The sequence below is a fragment of the Papio anubis genome, chromosome 5, assembly GCF_008728515.1.
Source record: "Papio anubis isolate 15944 chromosome 5, Panubis1.0, whole genome shotgun sequence".
NCBI lineage: Eukaryota > Metazoa > Chordata > Mammalia > Primates > Cercopithecidae > Papio > Papio anubis.
The window spans coordinates 140,836,898-140,859,687 of NC_044980.1; the positions used below are offsets into that span (position 1 = coordinate 140,836,898).

Genomic DNA, 22,790 nt, shown 5'->3' on the forward strand with positions numbered 1-22,790 from the left:
GTTCCAACCTCTTCCCATTACCCAGTCCCAAAACTGCTTCCGCAGCTTTAGACGGCCAAAGCTCTGCCCCTTAGATATCCTATAAGATATTGTGAGCAGAATTTGTTGTCCCAGAGTGAAGTGGAGAGAAGCAAGTAACTCTTTGGAAGGGATCATAAATGGGAAGAAAGAAGAATCAGTTCAGACCCAGGTGAGTTTTCCATCAATGCCTACTTCGAGGATTTCTTATTTTCCTTCTCATTTCTGAGGAAACTTATCTCTAGGTTACAGCTTTTTAACTTTCCCCCTTCTTGATAATTCTCTTTAAATAATTTTATCATATTATTATCATTTTATGATATATAATTAGATATTATTTGTTATATTGTGTTTATACTTATAAGTTTAGTATATATGTATACATTTCCCTTTCCTTACCTTTTTCGTAAAGAAAATATGTACCCTTGTACATCCAGGGGCAGGAGTTTTAGGGAGAATGAAGGGTTAGGGTGGCTTTCTCTGCTCCACCTCTTGGTTAATCCTAATGGACAGGGAGTAGTAGCCCATGGTGGTGGTTGGAACCAGGGAGCTGGCCAGCAGGAACCAGCAGGGCAGTGACTGGGTAGTTGAGAGAGGCTCTCAGAATGACACAAAAGGGTACATAAACAGATAATTTAGGACAGGGAGTAAGGTTAAGAAATAGCATTTTTATTTTATGCTAGAAGAATTGCATATCTGAAAGGTAGAGAAGTTGACACTTGGATTATACAAGGTTAAATATTGGCCCTCTGATATGGTTTGGCTCTGTGTCCCCGCCCAAATCTCATCTCTTAGCACCCATAATCCCCACGTGTTGTGGGAGGGACCCAGTGGGAGATGATTGAATCATGGGGGCGAGTCTTTCCCATGTTGCTCTCGTGATAGTGAATGGGTCTCCTGAGATCTGATGGTTTTAAAAACAAGAGTTTCTCGGCACAAGCTCTCTCTTTGTGCCTGCCACCATCCACATAAGATGTGACTTGTTCCTCTTTGCCTTCCACCATGATTGTGGAACTGTGAGTTCTCCATTAAACCTCTTTTATTTGTAAATTGCCCAGTCTTGAGTATGTCTTTATCAATAGCATGAAAATGAACTAACACACCCTCTAAAGGAGTTAGGGGAAAAGTAAAGATAAAACAAAACAGAAAATATTTTGAGTTTTTGTTTTGTTGCTCATGCTATCCAAAGAGAAAAGATAAGAAAATCTGTTATTTGGTGTGTGAGGTGGTTCTTCTGAAGCAAACACTGTAAAAGACAAAGTTAAACAGGCAAGAATGATTTTATTTAAGGTTATTGCAATCAGGAGGAGAGGCCAGAACTCAACCTGAACTCAAGTCACTGAAACAAAGGAAATGGGAGGGTTTTTAAAGGTTGGGGTGAGCTAATGCCAACTACTGGAGGATATTAGGGGGGAATCATAGGCCATCTGTGTTTGCTAATTGGCTTAATCCAAAGCAAAAATAAGCTCATATCTTTATGATAGGAGGTGTTTTTGCAAATTGGAGCAAGCTGCTTACCACCCTCAAAGGTAGCTCTGTACACTCCTTCCACAGAAACTAGTAGATACAGGCACTATTTGCCTTAATGATTACATTTCAAAGGGACGTCCCCCAGGCCACTGAGAAAGACAGTCCTGGGTTGTTAAACTGGCAAGAGGCTTCTAAAAGGATTAAGAGCTCAAATGGATATATAAAGAAATTAGAGTTACATATTCTAAAGTAAATGCTCCACAAAAAAGGAGGTTAGGGGCCTAGAGTTAAGAAGCTTATCTACAGTTCAGTTGAGCCCAGTGGAAGGTTAAGGCCATAAAACCATCTTGGTCAGTCCAAATAACTGGTTATCCAAACCAATGGTTAAGACCAGTGCAGAAGAATGTACAAGTCTGGTTAATGCTATCCTAGGGCTTCCCTAAAATCTTTGAGAAGCAGAAGGCTTAATCCTACAGCCTGGATGGGACCGATTATTTGCGTGGTATCTAGTGGGTTTTCTGTGAGGGATAAAGCATTGTTGCCACTTATCAGTACTGTGGTGGAAGTATAATTGGTCATCAGAATGATGTGGACTATGAAAGTTCTAACCATTGGGCAGTGGAGCTGAGACTTTCTGCAGAAGGACAGTAGTAGAGCCTTAGATCAATCCTGTGACACCAGAAGATTTTGCATCCCTGAAAGGTGATAAGAATCTACTCTGGACAACAGGAGGAGGCAATGGGTTTTGAAGATGTGGGTTTGAGGTGAAATTGGAACACATAAATTGAATTACTTCACAGCTAGGGAGGCTGGAATTCAGTGAGAAAGCCCTAAGCTGTAGTTTTTGGAATTAGACTGGGTGTAATAGATGATGACAAAACCATAGACTAAGGAGTCCCTGAGGAAGATATAATCCTTTAATCTTACTTATTGTCTTCTCCCAATGTTAGTTCAACTGAAACTTGGGGGAGTTTGGAAGAAATAAAGATATTCTAGCCTTAATTCTTTCCTGCAGCACTTGGTTTTCCTCTGTGTGCTTCAGGATTAAGCAATGTTTATAGACCTCCCTCTGTTATCTTGTTTTGCATCTATTAAATAGAGCCATAATATGCAATTCTCTTTATCTTAGAATATTTTCTTTCAATTTTACATAGTTAAAATATTGGATTTGTGGCATTTTATTTTTTGATTCCTCAATGACAAAGGGGTCATCATTAATACCTAATGTCACAAGATTCAGAAAACACAAATATTGGAAATTTCCTCCTCAAGTCTGCTTTCCTTGAGTAATTATTTGTTTAATGGCTTTTCCTGTAGTGTGTCTAAGCTCCATTAGGGTAATGATGATGCCAATAGTTTTCACAGCTGTACTTCCAGGGCCCCTCACAGTTCCTGACAAATCAGAATCCCAGATTGTAGAAGGCCTATGGGAACTCACCTTATGAGTGATGCTCTGCTAATAAAATTTGCAGCAAAACAAAGTAAAAAAATGTAAATTATTTATTATCAGATGGGAAGTAATTTCACACTTATTATTTCTGAATGTCATAAAATGAGTCCGTGGCTTTGAATTTACAACACTCACAACCATATAGTGGCTGAGAAGATGCCAAATTAAAATAGCATTTATTGGGTGGCTTATCTGGCTCAGTTTTCAAAGCTGTTTAAGTGTTTGTTCAATTAAACCTCCAAAGAGCACTTGATCGAATGTGTGATTACCCAATAGTGCAAATGGGAAAATTCCGTAGTTCAGGTAGAAGAAATTACTTTCCAAGTTGACAAAACATTATAACTTGATGTTCTGTTTCTGCATTCAGAATCCTTTCTAAACAACAGGATGCATCTACCTTTCCAAACTGGGGAGCAAATGATTTACTCAGGAAGATAACAGGGTGTTTTCAAAATATTTCATATAAGTATGGAGCCCAAAATTACAAGTATGGAGCCCAAAAATTGGATGAAAGCCACCACCTGTCTCATATTATAGGTGACATAAGTTCTTTCTGGAAGTTTTCAGTGGGTTTATTTACAAGCATTTATTAAAATGAAACATTAAAAGACAAATTAGTTCAGGTAAATAAAAATGTGCCTATGCTAGCACTATTAATAACAATAAAAATTAGCATCACTCTAATTGAGCAACAAAGAATATTAGTATAATTAAAATCTATATAAGTGATGAAATTTGAGACCAGACATCTAAATTCATATTCAACATAACTATATTTAGAGATCAAGAAAATGTAATAGGGCATTTCTAAGTGAAAAAATAATATATATTATAAAAGTTGAATATTATAATAAAACATATATGTACATGTGTGATTATGTATATATATTAAAACTAGAAGAATATAATTATATATATATTTATATATATATATTTAATAGGTACCTCTGAGCTGTGAGATTTTACACCTTTTAATTTTATTTGAATATTTTTTGTTTTGTATATTTCTATTTCATTTTGTATGTTTCTGTTTTTTTTATATTTCTATTTAGCCATTTCTATTGGTATGTTTCTACTTGCTCCACCTCCCTCCCTTTTTTGTGTATTTCTATTTTATAAATTTTCTAAGTAAGCATATATTTTCTTTGTATAAAAAAATAGCTTTTTACAGAAGGAATGGTAGAGGCCAGAAGTTCAGATAACAGGAGGAACTTAGCTACAATAACATATCTTCCCTTTTAAAATGGCAAAGGCTCTGGGTTACTACAGGCACAAGGCTGGATCTACTGCAAATGGTATCCAAGGATGTCAATCTGTCACTGCAACCTCCTGTACCAGCCTTCTCTTTCTTAGATGTTTCCACACGTTTTTTCATTCTGGTCCTAATACTGGTCCTGGTCCTGATACTAATTATTGTTGTGAAACATGTTATATTCTTTCTGCTTGCTCTCTCCTACTGTGGTATGTTTTCTTACACGACTGACTCTCTTGAATTGCCTGCTAACGGCTGCCCTTTCCAGTGATCTGTTCTAACCCCTCTCAGGTCTTCCCCTGCTGAGGTTTGATGCAATCTGAAAGATGGATCTCCAGGGCCTGCTCAGTCCAGCACACCATGCCTCAGTGACTTTTCTCTCCTACGCAGCAGTTACTCTATTTCCTCCTGGGGCCCTAGTACATGCTTCTTAAAACGAGCACATTATATTCCTCTTCCTTTTCTCTTCTTTCTGAGGTGGGTCAGCTGTGGCATGAGGGATGGAAAGAGTGGGCCTCTGTGTTTTGCTTTAGCTTTCTGGCTGCAGCTGAACTTCTATTGTTCCTGTTCCACTTCTGGAGGAACCCAGGGAAAATATCAGGATGAGATGGGGGTGTGTTTAGCCAAACATGCTGTCCCAGATTGTGTCAGGAGTAGGCACGGTAGGCAACCTTGCATAGTGTGCAAAGAACTTCAATCATCCTGAGAGTGGAATACTCTGGCTACATTTTAATGTCTTAAGTAACACCTGTCACATCATAGCATATCAGCAGAGTTTATATAAATTATCCATTGATATGTGCTGCAGACAGAGATAAAAGCCTAGAGAACATATGGAAAGACCAGGCTACTTTTGTAGAATTAGGAATGGAGGAACAGTTAAATGTGGCCCTTGGTCAGACCCCGGAAACTGCAGATACTATTCTCTGGGGTCAGAAATGTTGCTACAAGGAAAGTCCATCCCGAGGGAGTATTTCCTCACTGACTTTTCCCATTCTGTGTCTGGATTAAAATAGCTGTGGGACCCCAGTGAGATGGCAGAGAATGATTTTTCTCCCTGTGAATGTCCTCAAAGAGTCTAGGATTCAATGTCAGATAGCCAAGCCAATGTCTCAGTATAGCCAAGAATGCCTGAATCATCAGAAATTTTTGTCTTAATCCAAAGAGATATTCTTTGCTTGATGAGCAAATACAGACCTACTCCATTTATTGAGAAGTTCATGTTGTCCAGGGACCTCAATAGCCCCATCTTTTTTTTTGCATCCCCTCAAAAAATAAATTTAGGTGAAGTTTTAGGTAAGGAGTTGCTTTCTCATGACATGTAAAATGTTTTTCCACTAAAATAATACAATTACGCCCATAGAGTAACCTATGATTTACCTCTGAGTATTCAAAGATCTGTTACTGAGCCCTATACTTTTAATCAAGATAGTTATTCAAAGTTTAAATTTTTAAACATTTGTTTCTGAGGAAGAATGGGATAGGCTTTCCAAATACATGGAACTGAGGATACAATGGGCAGAGTGGAGATGGCTCTTCATTGTAAAAGTCATCTTAAATCCTGATTGTCTCTACTTCAGTGATTGTATTAGAGGGAAACAACCTGAGACAATATCTCGGAGCATCATTCCAAGGACACACCAGGAGGAAAAATGGCCAGATCTTTCCCAGTATTCTCACTTTTGTCCTTTGTCTTGATACATTTGGTGTTATCTTCTGGTGAGTAATTTAGCTGGCCTTGGCCAGAAGTTGAAATTGATTTGTGGGATTTTACATTGTAATCTGAGAGGGAATGCTTTGAAATTGTTCTTTAACTGGAATTTTTATATATATATACACACACACATATATATACACACACACATACAAATTATCCACTGACATGTGGATATATATTTATATATATATTTATATGTGGATATATATTTATATATATATTTATTCAGAGTATATATACATATGTATTTATATATACACTCAGAGTGTATGACAAAATGAAGGTCTCTGCCCATTGAATCAGTCTTGTAGACTCTCTCTATATATATGCACACACACATATACATATATACACACACACACATATATATACACAGCATATTCAGAGTATATGTCTACACATACTCAGTGTGTGTGTATATATATATATAGAGAGAGAGAGAGAGAGAGCGAGTCTAAAAGACTCTGATTCAATGGGAAGAGACCTTTGTTTTGTCATCTTTTGCATGCAGATTATGAGATTTAACTCATGAAGGGAAGGATGCTTGGGTAACTCACTGAGGTAACATGTAAAAGTGACTAACAATATAATATGCATACATCAGAGCACATCTTGAAAATTTAGAGTGTTTGAAAATGATTTGCTGTATATTTGACTGGACCATTATCCTTTATGTTCTCTTCTAGAGGAGAAATCATGTAGGGAGTCATAAAGAGGCCTAGCCTCAAGGGCTGCAGAGCTTGCTTTTTCACATATTTACCAAGAATTCCTGAGTATTACCCAGGTGTCTTTTCACTCCTAAAAAATATGAGGACTGGGCCAAAAGATTACTTTAAAGTTACAGCATTGCTTGTTTCTTTCATACATAACCAGCTCTAAATCCTCTCAAGTCCAAACTAATCAGAAAAATTATTTAGTACTTTGGACTGCCAGCCTTTATGAAACAGTGACACATCTATATAGTCCCCTGCTGATATCAATTAGGAGTAAAAGAATTATTTCACATTTTAAAAAATGAATGAGTACATGTATAAATGAAATAATGTTTTCCATTCCTGCAAGCTTCCTTGATAATAAATTAGAACTCTTTTATTCTGCCGACAGATTAAGCTATGATTTGACAGGAATTAAATTCTGTAACTATTTTCATATATTCTCTAGTTTCAGGCCCTAGACACTGGTGGCCACCACATGGAATTATTAAGGTAATCTTCCATTAAATTTCCCCCCAGGACTGACATTATAATATGAGGTCTTTTTTTTTGGAATTGTTACTGTGGAAACTTAATGCATCAGGGTCACCCGTAATAGTCTTTAAGGCCTGTTTGTATGAGGGTGGTGGATACACTGCTGAAACAGCCTGGAATCAAGACAACATTCAGTCATACATATACCAGAGAACCCTCTGTAGTGCCTGAAAAATGTAGAGTATTGGCAATTGCTGGGAGCATGACAGGTTCTTAAGAGCCTATGGACTTGGGTATAACATGGTCCTGGCTCTCAAGGAGCTCACAGTTTGATGGAAAGAATGACTTAAAAGAATGCTCCTGGCCCCGCGCGGTGGCTCAAGCCTGTAATCCCAGCACTTTGGGAGGCCGAGACGGGCGGATCACGAGGTCAGGAGATCGAGACCATTCTGGCGAACACGGTGAAACCCCGTCTCTACTAAAAAATACTAAAAAAACTAGCCGGGCGAGGTGACGGGCGCCTGTGGTCCCAGCTACTCGGGAGGTTGAGGCAGGAGAATGGCGTAAACCTGGGAGGAGGAGCTTGCAGTGAGCCGAGATCCGGCCACTGCACTCTAGCCTGGGCGACAGAGCAAGACTCCATCTCAAAAATAAAAAAAGAAAAACAAAAAAACCCCAAAAAACAAAAAACAAAAAAGAATGCTCCTAAATGTCTTGAGATGTACAGAGAATGCTTATGCAACTTGTGAATGCAGAAGGCAACTTCTGGATATGGATGGAAGAAAATGTGAAGAAACAGTAGATATCTTAACAGAGCCTCAAACTATGTTTGCAACTTGGATGAGGGCAAAATGGAGACACCTTTTGATGTCATCGATATTTGATAAGTGAGGGAAAAGATGAATGAGGGATTAAACTTTTCATTTTGATTCATATTTGCATCACTGTATTCCTTCCCTTTAGAGGTATTAGCACCTTAAGCTTTTGTCTAATTCATAAATTTTAAATTTTATTTCTTCTTTGTAAAAAAGTCAATCATGAGTTGACTGTTGAGAAAGATATTTTGAGGGCAGCTCTACCTTCAACAGACCTGGGGATCAGAATGTGAAGCTTGTCAGAGGCTACTGCCCCAGGAAAAGGATCTGCAGAATTTGTCCAGGATTTATACCCTGGTCTCATAAAGTTCAGTTCTGGAATTTTCTTTTCCAGAAGTTTACCTGCAGGATGAGTTCGCCTCATGCCCATAAATCCATAAACAATAATAAAGGCAATCACTTTTACTTATTTTCTTTAAAAAATATTTATTAATCACCTGTGCTGTGCCCTAAGATACACTATTGAGGAAAGCAGTTATATTCCTTTTCCTCATGAACCTTGCAGATAGCCAAAAAGGGAAGAAACCAGCTATGATTTATGGTAAATTTTATAAATACAAGAAATAAAATGGTATGATAGAGAATATCTGTTGAACATAGAGATAACTGCTATAAACAATGGGTTCAGGCAAGGTTTCTCTGTCATGTGGATATCTAAGGTGAGACTTGAAGGATAAAAAGGAGCCACTCAAGTGGAGAGTGGGGAGAAAGACCTTACGTACCTGGGTCACTAATTGAAGCCCTGTGTGACTGGAGCACAGACAGAATCCCACAAGGGTGGGATTCTCACCTGAAGAATGCATATCTTCCTCCAAAGAGAGAGAGAAAAAAGAAACTGTCTTTATAGACAACAATAGAAACTGTTCTTCCTCTTGTCTTTGATAAACTGTATATTCCTTCAGATTCAACTATTTTACATCTCATTTATTCATTTGGCAAATGTTCATATAGCAATGACTAATGCCAATATATGTGCTGGGCACATAATGACTAGCCTAATCAGACACAAATCTTTCCCTTCTGGGCTTATAGTCCTTTGGGGGTGTGGGATTAGTTAAATAATTACACAAATGCTTTGTTACAAACTGATTAAAAGTATAAAAACAAATAACAGAGAGTTGTGACTGTATTTTAATAAATAGTTCTGAGAAAGTGGGTTATAACCTGAGCTCTAAAGATAGACAGAGTTTAGGTTGCGAAAAAATATATTTGGTGGGGTGGTCATGACACTTCAGAAGACCTTGAGGGGAGGGAAAGATAAAGAATTTATATATATATAAAAACTAACTAACAAACTTACTAAAAGGACAGAAAGCAAGGTAGTATCAGGTAAGGGCAGAAGATTTGGGAGGTTCCAGGTCACACAGGGACTTTTAGCTCATAATAAGAAATACTTTTTTATAATATGCAATGAGGTTCAGCGAAAGACCTTAATCAAGGAAATAAAATTATTCAATAGAAGTTTAAAATGTGAAACTTCAGGAAATGAGGAATAAAGGAAATGGAGGGATTAGTCGGGTAACGATGGTGGCCTGGTCATGATGGTGGTGTTGGATAAAAAGAAGGAAGAGGAATTTCTAAGTTAAAATATGACCCCTTCTTTCCAAATTCCTAGCCAAAATTTTCTCCTACTTTGTGTGTGGGATATTTTATCTGTACCAATCTTATGACACTTATGGAGCCCCTGAGAACACTAGCCTCAAGCTTCATAATCCCAGAGTCACTACTTCAATTCATCACCAGCACCGGCATTGTCCAGAGAAGAACTTCCGATGAAAACAAACATCCCTGAGTCCAGTTCCCTGAGGAGACATGTCCCTCCTTTGTTTTTGACTTTTTCTACAGTGTCAGGGCAATAAGTATTTTAAATTAAGACACGTGCATTCTTCCATTATTGATCTTCAGTTTTCTCTGCTGAGCTGTCATGGAAAATCTCTAAGAATCTTTCCAGATCTAATAGTTGGGACATAAAGAAGATTGAGAGAGAAGCCCCAGATAAATCATCTGTTTATCCACTCTTCTTCTTCTTCTTTTTTTTTTTTTTTTTTAAACCATAGCATAGTTGGCCATTGTTCTCCTTTATTGAGATGGTCCTGACAACCAGGGCATCATATTGTTACCAAATGGGATATATATAGGTTCTAGTTGGCTTTGTGGAGATGGGAAAGTGAGAGCTTTTGTGAGAGTGGAATACTGTCCTATGCTTAGATTTTTTTTTTTTTTTTTTAAGATGGGGTCTCACTGTGTAGCCTAGGCCGGAATGGAATGGTGCCAGCATTGCTCACTGCAGTCAAGTGATCTTCCTGCCCCATCCTTCTGAGAAGCTGGGACTACAGGCATGCACCACCATGCCTGGCTAATTAAAAAAAATTTTTTTTGGAGAGACAGGGTATTGCTCTGTTGCCTAAGCTGATCTTGAACTCCTGGGCTCAAGCAATCCTCCCACCTCCGTCTCCCAAAGTGTTGGAATGAAGGCATGAGTCACCATGCCTAGATTATGCTTAGATTTTCCTAGTAAAGTTCAAAGGTGACCTACCTGTCTAAGTGGGGTTCTAACTGGATAAATCTTTTCAACTCAATTTCAGGTGAAATGTCCATATGAGAAAGTAAACTTGAGTTGGTACAATGGAACAGTCAACCCCTGCCCTGGCTTATATCAACCCATCTGTGGTACCAATTTTATAACCTATGATAATCCCTGCATCCTGTGTGTTGAGAGCTTGTGAGTACTATTTGGGGAAAAGACGGGAACTATAAATATGCTTGTCCATTAAAATTACCATCTACCGTTCCTATCAAGTACATCAACCTTGAAGCCAGGAATTTGCTCCAGTTCACACAGATAATAATCATCCCCACTCAGAAAAGCACATAGTAATTGAAAGTCCACTGGATTAGAAAGTAGACTCATTGTACCAAATGACATTCCTCAGGTCCATTCTGGTATCTGAGCCCTTACATTCCCATATACCAATTGATTGCCTTCCACTTGAGAAACTCTCAAATATGCCTTCAGGTCCTGACTTATTTTTTATTTTAAGACAAATTGTAATTTTGCTTTCTCTTAAATATCTTCACCCTCTTATGTGCTTGAAACTCTGAACTACAATGATGAGTTAATTGCAAAGTTTGGATCTTTTATCTGAGACAGTGTTTAGATTTTTGGATTTATGTGACATAAATCAGTGATTAGATACTGAAATCTTACAATACAATGCTTTCAGCTTTGATTCCTATATGAGTGACTGCATTTCACAGAGAGAAAAATTTTCACCATGGCATCAGATTGGAGCCCTCAGCCCAATCATTTTTTAAATTTTGTGCAAGGAACAATGACAGAACTGTGCAAAGCTCAGGTCATCCCCATTAATGAGTAATTCAGCCAAAGTGTAAGAGTATTAACAGAGTAGTTGAGAATTGATATGTCTCACACATCACAAACTCAGACTTGATTGCACAGCTTAATTTCAAAAAGAGTGTAGCATGTGTCATATCTCCAGTGGCATCTTAGAATCATGGAATGATAACTAGGTAAGAAATCCAATAATTTTGTCTTTATCATTAGTCAATTCCCTTTATACTCTAGATCTTAGTTTTTCCAAATATAAAACCAGGTTTTAAATAAGATAATTTCAAAGGTATTTTTGTAGTTCTGACATTGTATTACTTAATGAAATGTTTGTTCTGATACTTCCTTTAGGAAATCTCATGGAAGAATCAGGTTTTACCATGATGGAAAATGTTAGCTGCATGGCCTTGAATGTGGAAGATATCTTCTTTTTTTCCCTCCATGTCTCCAATCTCCCTCTTGCACTTTTTACATCTCCTTGCATTTGTTCTTGACAACAAAGAGCTATCACTATTGAGCTTGTAGCAGATTGTTTAAAGTTCCTTCCATGGACCTCTCCCCTCACTGATTGATTGCCTTCCATAGTCTCCCTAATAAATAAACTTTTATGAAAGTTTGATTTGACTTGGGTGTCAGAGCTAGGTCTAAAAATCTCAGAAGTAGAAGAAATTCAGAATTTGAGTCATGAGTCAAAGGCAAATATTGAGATTAATCATCTCTCTAATGCTAATAACACTGAATTAGTCTATGTCAAGCCTCCAGATTGTCTTCCAAAGAATGTGGCAGAAATTTCTTCCATATTCCTTTGGCATTAAAAAAAAAAAAAACAAAAAAACAAGTAATGGAACTACAGGACATTGTATTCTGCTTGTAGGATTCCTGTTGCCTAACTTCTGCAAACTCATCATTAAACATCCTCCCTTTTGGACTCAGCCTTGAGACAGAGGTATTTACACATGTGCAGCTTTGATCAACAGGGCCCAACATTCTCACTAATCCATTTTGCCTAGAAGAACACCTACATTGTTGGTATCTGTAAATGTCCCATTGGTCATTAGCCTTTTTCTTAAATTCTCTGGACACATCTTAACCCCTAAAGCATATAGGGACACCTTTTTCTCTGTTATACTTCATATGTATTTTTTACATCTATATGTACAGCAGACGAATAATATGCACTAATGTGCTCTCTTCCCTTCAGAACTTTGCTCCCTACTGGCTTGGGAAAGAGCAGCTATTCTGCCTTTCACTACCTTGCAGGGCTGTGGTCAGAGTGTGTACATGTTCTGTTAGATCTTTGATCTTACGTCCCATGCTGATCACAAGATGAATACATGGCTCCAGTGAGAAGGAAACAATCACTTTTCTTGTGTCATATTTAGAGTTAATATCTCTGGGAAAAACTAGGTATTCTCTAGCTTTATAGCATGCCAATTTCCATTGCTCCAAGTCCTGAGCTCTGCAAGAACACCAAGAACTTCAGGGATCCTGGGAGGATTGTTTTCTAACATTATTGCTGTATCTTTGTTGACAAATCTTTTCTTCTGCAATAATTAATTTGCTGTTAATGTCATCAAGCGAACTCTTAAAAATCTCAAATAGGCACTTTTAATAGCCTTGCATGAGATCTGAGCTCTGTTATCTCTAATCCTCTCTAATGACTCTCTCCTTGCTTTGGGTAGTTTCTTCACACACAAGCACCAATTATTAACCTTCTGATCCCTTTATCCAGCTCTCCTGTGCAGTAGTCCTGCAGATACCAGCCAGTTTAGTCTCTATTTCTTTTCAGCTCTGTGCCCTCAACTCATAATTGCTTCATTGAGATTGCTCTTTCTGATTTCTAGAATCTCTTGCATTGCAAAAACCAAGGCCAACTATAGAGTTTAACTTATTTATTTTCCATCTGTTAGGGATCTGTCCTTCAGTGCCTGGTGTCCTAGTGTCATTGTTTTACGTATTTTGTCTATTTTTGTTGTTTCAGGTAGGATAATATATCTTATCTGGTTTTTCTTGCATCATATTGTTTGAAAGTAGAAGTTGACTTTATCTTTTAGCATGCCATTGTACTTATTTTTTGTATTTCTTTTTTCTATGATACCTCCTAAAGTCTAGACTAGAATACATTGTCATTATTCTACTTTTTCTAAGAATTCCAATGGATGAGATTTGTGCTCTATAATGCTGCAAATCTTTTTAGTGGATAAGAAAGCACTGACTTAAACTGTCAATGAATAACAGTAAAAAGATCAGTAAAAATAATATATTTTTCTGTCATTTGATAGTAGGCATTCCCAAAGAAGTGAAGGAGATCAGCATACATCTAAATGCAAGATGGCCTCCTTTTCATGCAACCCCTAAGGATAATTTTCACAGGTCTCATATGACTGCTAATGTAAAAGGAACGTTCCCCTTTTGTGGTCCTAGCTCTGACAGTCACTGCCTGTGCTCTCGTTCTTTCTGTCTCTCTCTCTCCCTTTGTCTTTGGCAGGTGACTTCAAATTCCTCCCTCTGATTCCCTGTATATTTTATCCTTTGGTTATTGATTAGCCCTAGGTTTTAGTCATTGCCATCTTCCAGCCCACCCTGCTTCCTCTGCATGACAAACCCACTCACATCTGTATTTACTCTGTTGCCTACATACGTATAACTCACTTACCCACGTCATGAGACTGTACCCACATTCTTAGCATCAGACACTGGACATCTTTACACACACACACACACACACACACACACGCAATTTAATGAGTTTGGACATATGCATACAACCTTGAAAGCATCGTCACAATCAAGGCAGTAGACATATCTATCACCTCTAAAAATTTTCTTGTGACTCTTTGTTTTTATTACTGCTGCTGTTGTTGTTATTGTAAGAAAAAGTAACGAGACCTACCCTCAATCAATTTTTAAGTGCACAACACCGGATTGCTAACTATGGGCACTATGTCATATACCAGATCCTCAGAACTTATTCTTATGTAATCAAAATTTTAAAGCCATGAACAACAACTCCCCATTTCTCCCTCCCCCCAGTCCCCAGAAACTATTATTTTATTCTCCGTTTCTATGAAATTTACTATTTTAGATTTTTATTTTACTTTAAGTTCTGGGATACACATGCATAATGTGCAGGTTTGTTACATAGGTATACATGTGTCATGGTGGTCTGCTGCACCTATCAAGCCATCATCTAGGTTTTAAGACCTGCATGCATTAGGTATTTGTCCTAATGCTCTCCCTCCCCTTGCCCCTCACCCCACAACTGCCCCAGTGTGTGTTGTTCCTCTCCCTGTGTACACATGTACTCATTGTTCAACTCCCACTTATGAGTGAGAACACGTGGTGCTTGACTTTCTGTTTCTGTGTTAGTTTGCTGAAGATGATGGCTTCCAGCTTCATCCGTGTCCCTTCAAATGGCAGATTGAATTCATTTTTATGGCTGCATAATATTCCATGGTATATGTGTCCCACATTTTCTTTATCCAGTCTATCACTGATGGGCATTTGAGCTCATTCCAAGTCTTTACTATTGTGAATATTGCTGCAATAAACATACATGTGCATGTGTCTTTATGGCAGAATGATTTATAGTCCTTTGGGTATATACCCAGTAATGGGATTGCTGGGTCAAATGATATTTCTGGTTCTAGATACTTGAGGAATCACTACACCATCTTCCACAATGGTTGAACTAATTTACATTCCCACCCACAGTGTAAAAGAGTTTCTATTTCTCCACAGCCTCACCAGCATCTATTGTTTCCTGACTTTTTAATAACCACCATTCTGATTGGCATAAGATGGCATTTCACTGTAGTTTAGAATTGCATTTCTTTAATGATCAGTGCTCATGAGCTTTTTTTCATGTTTGTTGGCCTCATAAATGTCTTCTTTGAGGAGCAGACGCTGGACATCTTAATTTCACTGGCTCTTGTGGAATCTTGAAAGTCAATTTATCTAATATGGATCCTATGTTTTTCTAAATTTGCTTCTACACATGTTTTGATGCAATGAAAATTAATGCTCTTATTCTCTCTAAGCCCCTTTTCACTCAAACTCAATTTTAATATACTGTAAATACATATTCCTTATGTTAGCTTACATATTGAACAAACCCATAAACATTTATTTAATTAAAGTCATCTTGTTTTAATATTATTTTACTAGTCGTCTTAACTGTTATCTCAGGTTCCATTCTATTCTTCTGACCGTAATTTTCCGTTTAAATATTACCTGTTAAAAATCACTATCCTTGGTTAGTTATAATAGAAATAAACATCTTAGTATGACATACAAGACACTTTATTTCATCTGCAAAAGACACTCTCTAAGCCCAAGTTCAACTGCAATGAACTCTTGTTAGGACTTGCAGCAAACCCTATTTGCTCATAAGGTGGCAGTAAAGCATTGCTCTTTAGACCAACAACTTTGACAATACTTTTGGTCAACTTGTCATATAACAGTATGATTTTGGGAAAACTGCTAGATCTCTATGAGCTGCAGATTTCTCGTCATCTAATGTGATAATATCCTTCTCCCCAGGAAGATGAAACCTCCTAACATAATCCAGCCTTGATGTTTATTCAGGTCCCACATTGGATGAGAGTACTGGGAAATGTTTCTAACTAATGGAATATTTGCAACTAACGAATGGACTAAATGTTACTCTTCTAACCCTATGGAGTTTTTTTTTTTTCTTTCTGATTAGATTATTTTTACCCTGAGAAATTTAATTCAGAGAGACAGACTTGTGTAAACTGTTTTCCATGTATTTTCCGAGCAAAAATTTGGAATGAGTTAGATATGGGCCTATGTAGGCTGCCAGAAAGTCATTATTATTTCAAATAACATGAAAACAAAGAGACAAATCTATACCACAGTTAATTTTCTTTAATTTAAAATTTACTGATTAATTATTATTATTATTTTCAACAAATCATAATTGTGTACACTTTCGGGGTATAATGTGATGTTTTGTTATATGTATAGAAAGTGGAATGATTAAATCCATCTAATTCACATATCCATCACTTCACTTATTTTTTTGTGATATGACATTGCAAATTTACTTTCTTAGCTATTTTTAAATAGCTAACATGTTTTTATTAACTATAGTCATCCTTCTGTGCAGTAGATTTTATAAGCCTATTATTTTGTGTAACTGAAACTTTGTACAATTTGATAAACACCTCCTCATTCCTTCCTCCCCACCCCCACTTTTAGCTTCTGGTAACCAGCATACTACTCTCTACTTCTACTTCTATGAACTTGATCTTTTAACATTCTGCATTTAAGTGTGAGTATGTGGTGAAAGTGGGCATCTCTGTCCTTTTCCCTATCTCAGAGGAAAAGCTTTCAGCTTTTCACCATTAAGTATGATGTTAGCTGTGGGCTTGGCATCTATGCCATAACTGTGTTTAGGTACATTTCTTCTATGCATAACTGTATTTAGGAGCGGTTTTTTTTTTTTTTTTTTGTGCCTGGCTTACTTCACTTAACATAATGCTCTCCAATTCTGTACATATTGCTGCAAAAGACAGAGTTTCTTTCTTTTTAAAAGATGAATAGTATTCCATTGTGTATCACACTTGGAAATATATCACATTTTCTTCATTTATTGATGGACATATAGATTGTTTACATATGTTTTCTCTTTCAAACAATGCTGTAATGAATACCGCATGCAGATACCTCTTCCACATGTTGACTTAAATTCCTTTGGCTATATACCCAGAGTGGGATTGCTGGATCATATGGTAGTTCTATTTTTAGTTTTTTGAGGAACCTCCATCCTGTTTTCCATAATGACTGTACTAATTTACATTCCCACTAAGAGAGTACAAAGGTTCTGTTTTCTTCACCTCCTTGCCAGCACTTCTTATCTTTCATTGTTAAAATAGCCATTCTAACAGGTGTGAAGTCATATCTTATTCTGGTTTTAATTCGCATTTCCCTAATTATTAGTGATGTAGAGCATTTAAAAATAAACGTGTTTGCAATTTGTATGCCTTCTTTTGAGAAATGTCTGTTCAGGTCCTTTGCCAATTTTTAATTACATTATTTATTTTCTTGCTATTTAGTTGCTTGAATTCCTTATGTAGTTTGGAATACTAACTCTTTGTTAGATGCATGGTTTGTAATTTTTTTTTCCACTCTGTGGACTGTCTCTTTACTCTATTGTTTCTTGGGCTGAGCAGAAACTTTCGGGATCGATGCAATCTCATTTGTGTTAATACTTTTGCTTTGTCGCCTTTTTTTAGAGTTCAGATAAAAAAAAAACATTGCTCATACCAATATTATAAAGCTCTTTCCCTGTTTCCTTCTAGTTTTACAGTTTCAATGCTTACATATAAATCTTTAATTCATTTTGAGTTCATTTTTATATATAGTATGAGATAAGAATCCAATTTTATTTTTCTTCATGCAGATACTCCATTTTCCCAGCACCATTTATTGAAGAGACTCTCCTTTTCCTTTCCCCATTGTGTATTTTTAACTTTTAATTCAAAAATCAATTAGATAAAAATGTGTGTGTTTATTTTTGATCTGTCTATTCTCTTCCATTGGTGGATATATCTGTTTTTATGCCAGTTCCATGCTGTCTTTGTAGCATGGTGCTGACATAAAATAACTTTATAATACATTTTGAAGTCAGGTAGTGTGATGCCTCCAGCTTCATTCTTTTTGCTCAGTATAGCTTTGGCTTTTCATGGTCTTTTGTGGCTCCATGTGAGTTTAACAGTTGTTTTCTCTATTTCTATATAAAAGGACTGAACTTTTTATATTGAATGTGTAGATCATTTTGGGTTGTATAAACATTTTCATGATATCAATTCTTCCAATCCATGAACACAGGTATTTCTCTATTTATTTTTTCTTCAATTTCTTTCATCAGTGTTTTATAGTATTCTGTATCTAAATCTTTCACTTCCTTGATTAAATTTACACCTAAGTTTTTTCTTTTTTGGTTGCTATTGTAGATGGGTTTAAAATTTTTTTTTGGATAGTTCATTATTAGTTTATAAATACTAATTTTTGTATGTTGATTTTGTATGCTGCAACTCTACTAAATTTATTTTTTCTAGCAGTTTTCTTTGTGGCATCTTTAGGGTTTTCTGTATATAGGATCATACTGTCCATACACAGAGACAATTTCAGTTTTTAATTTCCAAAATTTTTCATTTAATTTCAACAAATAAAATGATTTTTGTTCTATGATAACTTTGTGTTCATTTTATGTGTGTATGTGTGTATTATGTGAAAACATTTTTTTGTGTGTGTGGCAATAATAGCTAAAATCTACTAATTTAGCATGAATCCCAACGTAGTAAAGGGTAATTTTATTACCCATAGTTCTCATGTTCTATATTAGATCTCTAGACTTATTTATCCTACATATGGGCTATTTTTAAAAACTATTTTGACCTACATCTCTGTATTTTCATACCATTCCCCACCAACCTTACCCCTGATAAACTGTTTTGTTTTCTATTTCTGTATATTTGAATTATTTTGAGATTCACATATAAATGAGACCATGCAATACTTTTAATTTTGGGTCTGGCTTATTTCACTTAGCATAATGTCCTCCAGACTCATCCATTTTGTAGCAAATGGCAAGATTTCATTTGTTTTAAGGGCTGAATAATATTCTGTACATTTATACATATGCCAGTGATTTTAATCCATTCATCCATCAGTGAACACTTAGGTTATTCACATATCTTGGCTATTGTGAATAAGGTTGCAATGAACATGAAAGTGCAGATATCTTTACAAGGTCATGATTTCTTCCTATTTGGGTATATACCCAGAAGAGGGACTGCTGGGTTATATGGTAGTTCTATCTTTAATTTCTTTTGGAACTTCTGTACAGTTTTCCACAATAGCCTATTAATCTACAGTCCCACCAACAATGTTTCAGGGCTCCCTTTTCTTCATACCCTTACCAAAACTTGTTACCTCTTGTATTTTTGACTATACACACACACACACACACACACACACACACACACACGTATAAATTTGAGTTGGGATCTCACTCTGTCACTGGGGCTGAAGTGCAGTGTGGTGGCACAATCATGGCTCATTGCAACCTCCACCTCCTCAAGCTCAGGTGATCCTCCAATCTCAGCCTCCCAGGTAGTAGGGACTACAGGCATGTGCTACCACATCCTGCTAATTTTTGTATATTTTGTAGAGGCGGTGTCTCACCATGTTGCCCAGGCTGGCTAGAAACCCTGGGCTCAAGTGATCGGCCAGCCTCAGCCTCCCAAACTGTTAAGATTATAGGCATGAGTCAATGCACATGGCCCCTTTATATATTTTGGATATTAATTTTTATCAGATATACGGTTTATAAATACTTTCTTTTAATATGTAGGTTCCTTATTCATTTTATTGATTGTTTCCTTTGCTGTGCAGAAGCTTTTTACTTTGAGGTAGCCCAACTTGTATCATTTTTTTCTTTTTCCTTTTGGTATGATATCCAAAAAATCATTGCTAAGGCCAACGTTAAAGAACTTTTCCTCTAGGTTTTATTCTAAGAGCTTTGGGGTTTCACGCCTTATACTTAGAAGGTATTACAATACATCCCTCAAAAATAGAATGGATAATAAGGGTCAATAAATTGGATATCCTAGAGAAAATAATTTCTTAGAAAATACAGCCTACAAAGATTGAGTAAGAAAAAGCAGAAAGTCTGAAAATTTCAATAACAAATAAGGAGACTGGAGTGGCAATTAAAACCTCCCAATGAAGATAAGCTCAGGACCAGACGGCTTTGTAGCTAAATTTTACCAAATAATAAAAAGGAATTAATACCAATCTTTCTTAAATTCTTCCCAAAATAGAACTAAGGGAATACTCCCAAACTCATTATATGAGTCCTTATATCACCAGCTCGATACCAAAGTCAAAGATACCACAAAAAAAAAAAAAAAAAAAAAGACAAGCGATTCTCTGATGAGCGTTAATTCAAAAATTCTCAATAAAATATTGTCAAAAGGAATTTGACAACAAGGCGTAGTGGCTCACACCTGTAATCCTAGCACTTTGGGAGGCCGAGATTGGCAGATCACGAGGTCAAGAGATCAAGACCAACCTGGCCAACATGGTGAAACCCCGTCTCTACTAAAACTACGAAAAGTAACCAGGTGCAGTGGCAGGTGCCTGTAATCCCAGCTACTCGGGAGGCTGAGGCAGGAGAATCACTTGAACCTGGGAGGCGGATGTTGCAGTGAGCCGAGATCATGCCACTGCACACCAACCTGGCGACAGAACGAGACTTCGTCTCAAAAAAAAAAAAAAAAAAGTACATGATGACCAAGTGGGATTTATCCTTGGCAAGCAAGCCTGGTTTAACCACACACAAATCAATCACTGTAATACGTCACATTAACAGAATAGAAGATTTAAAAACTTCTTTACCATCTCAATTGATGCAGAAAAAGCATTTCACAAAGTTGAACATTATTTATTGATTCAAAGCTCTCTATAGTTTAGGTATAGAAGGAAAGTTCCTCCACATAATAAAAACCATTTTTGAGAAAACCACAGCTAATGTTATAATCAATGGGGAATAACTAAGCTTTTCCTGTAGGAACCAGTACCAGGCAAGGATGCCCACTCTCGTCACTTTGGTTCAAACGCATTACAGTACTGGAAATACTACAAAGAGCAAGCAGACTAGAACAAAAAATAAAAAGGCACACAAATCAAAGAATAAGGAAGTAAAGTTATTTCTAATGGCAAATTACAAGATTCTAAATGTAGAAACTCCCAAATACTCCACAAAAAAGCAGTTAGAATGAATCAATGAATTTAGTAAAATTACTAGATACAAAATTGACATACAAAAATTAATTGCATATCTGTACACAAACCATAACCTATATGAAAAATTAATGAAGAGAACAATCCCATTTTCAAAAGCATAAAAAATACTTAGCAAGAAACTTAAGCAAAAATGTGAAAGATTATACACTGCAAACTACAAAACATTGATAAAAAAAGTGAAGACACAAATAAATAAAAAGATATCCCTTGCTCATGGATTAGAAGAAGAATATTGTTAACATGTTTGTAATACCCGAAACAATATACAGAATTAACACAATTTCTGTAAAAATTCCAATGAAATTCTTTACAGAAATAGAAAAAAAAATCCTAAAATTTGTCTGGAACCACAAAAGACATCAAATCGTCAAAGTAATTCTGAGAAAGAAAAACAAAGAGGTGTCACACTTTCTTATTTAAAGTTATGTTACAAGGCTATAGTAATCAAAAGAGTGTATGGAACTGGCCTAAAAACAAAAACATTTCAATGGAGCAGAATAGGAAGCTCAGAATCAAAAGGTCATGAGAGGGAAAGGATAGTCTCTTTAATAGATGGGGCTGGAAAAACTGGATTTCCTCATGAAAAGAATAAGGTTGAACTCTTATCTTAGACCATACACAAAAATCAAATAAAAATGGGTATACTCAAGATTTTCTGCATTTTATGATCTAATAGACATCCATACTATTTGTGTAAGACCTTTGAAATCAGGCTTCTGCAAACAATGATTTATGATTTCTTCTTACTTAAAAATATTTCAGGTTCAGTATACCTTATATAAAATATTTGGGACGAGAAGTGTTTGGGAATTTGGGTTTTGTTTATTGGATTGGGGAATATTTTCAGAAAACCCAGTGGTTGAGCATCCCTAATCCAAAAATCTGTTATCTGAAATGCTCCAATGAGCATTTTCTTTTGAGCTCCATGTTGGCGCTCAAAAAGCTGCAGATTTTAGAACATTTTGAATTTCAGTTTTTCAGATTATGCATGCTCAACCTGTGCTAAAGAAGATCATGCCATTTTAATGACTGGATAATATAGACATATAAACCTAATATAACTCTGAGGTGAAGTATGTCCCTTCCAATGTCACATTCATTAAGTAAAGAGACAAGGAAGAGATGCAGATTCAGTAGAGATCAAAAGAAATTTAGTTTGGGATATAATGAATTTTAGGAAAAACTGGGACCATCCAATGAAAAATGTGTATAACTTAGCAAAATAAAATGACCCTTCTTAACTTTTCTTTTTGAGGAAATTCCTGTATGACTAAAAGCAATAATAATAGAATATGTGTGTTGTAATGGTGGGGGCCTTGCTCAATTTCTTCAGCTGGCTGAACATTTTCTGGCAATGAGACAGGAATACATACGACTATTAAGAAAATATAAATATGTCAAAGGTATACTTTTTGCATAATAATAACTTAGCTTCTATGATTACTCAATCTCCTCCTTTGTCAGTGTTCCAAAGGAAACTATGACTTGTTAGCATTATGACTAAGTTTTAGGGGAGGAAATTCCCATATTGCAAAGTTGCATCCTAAGCAGTCAAGCAGAAGTTTGTGTCTTTCTTTCTGTGAAACTGACTCTTACAGAATGGCCCTTGACTAAGGGGAGAAGTCATTACACTCT

The 22,790-nt window shown here is 36.4% G+C and overlaps 1 protein-coding gene across 1 annotated transcript; it reads left to right on the plus strand.

Moving 5' to 3' along the window:
* Positions 1 to 3,898: 3,898 nt before the first annotated feature.
* SPINK14 (serine peptidase inhibitor Kazal type 14 (putative)) lies at positions 3,899 to 14,353 on the plus strand. Its single transcript, XM_021939847.2, has 3 exons — positions 3,899 to 5,909; positions 7,069 to 7,112; positions 10,555 to 14,353. Exons 1-3 carry the CDS (start codon positions 5,843 to 5,845, stop codon positions 10,693 to 10,695), a joined length of 252 nt encoding a protein of 83 aa, XP_021795539.1. The 5' UTR covers positions 3,899 to 5,842; the 3' UTR covers positions 10,696 to 14,353.
* The last annotated feature ends 8,437 nt before the right edge of the window (positions 14,354 to 22,790 follow it).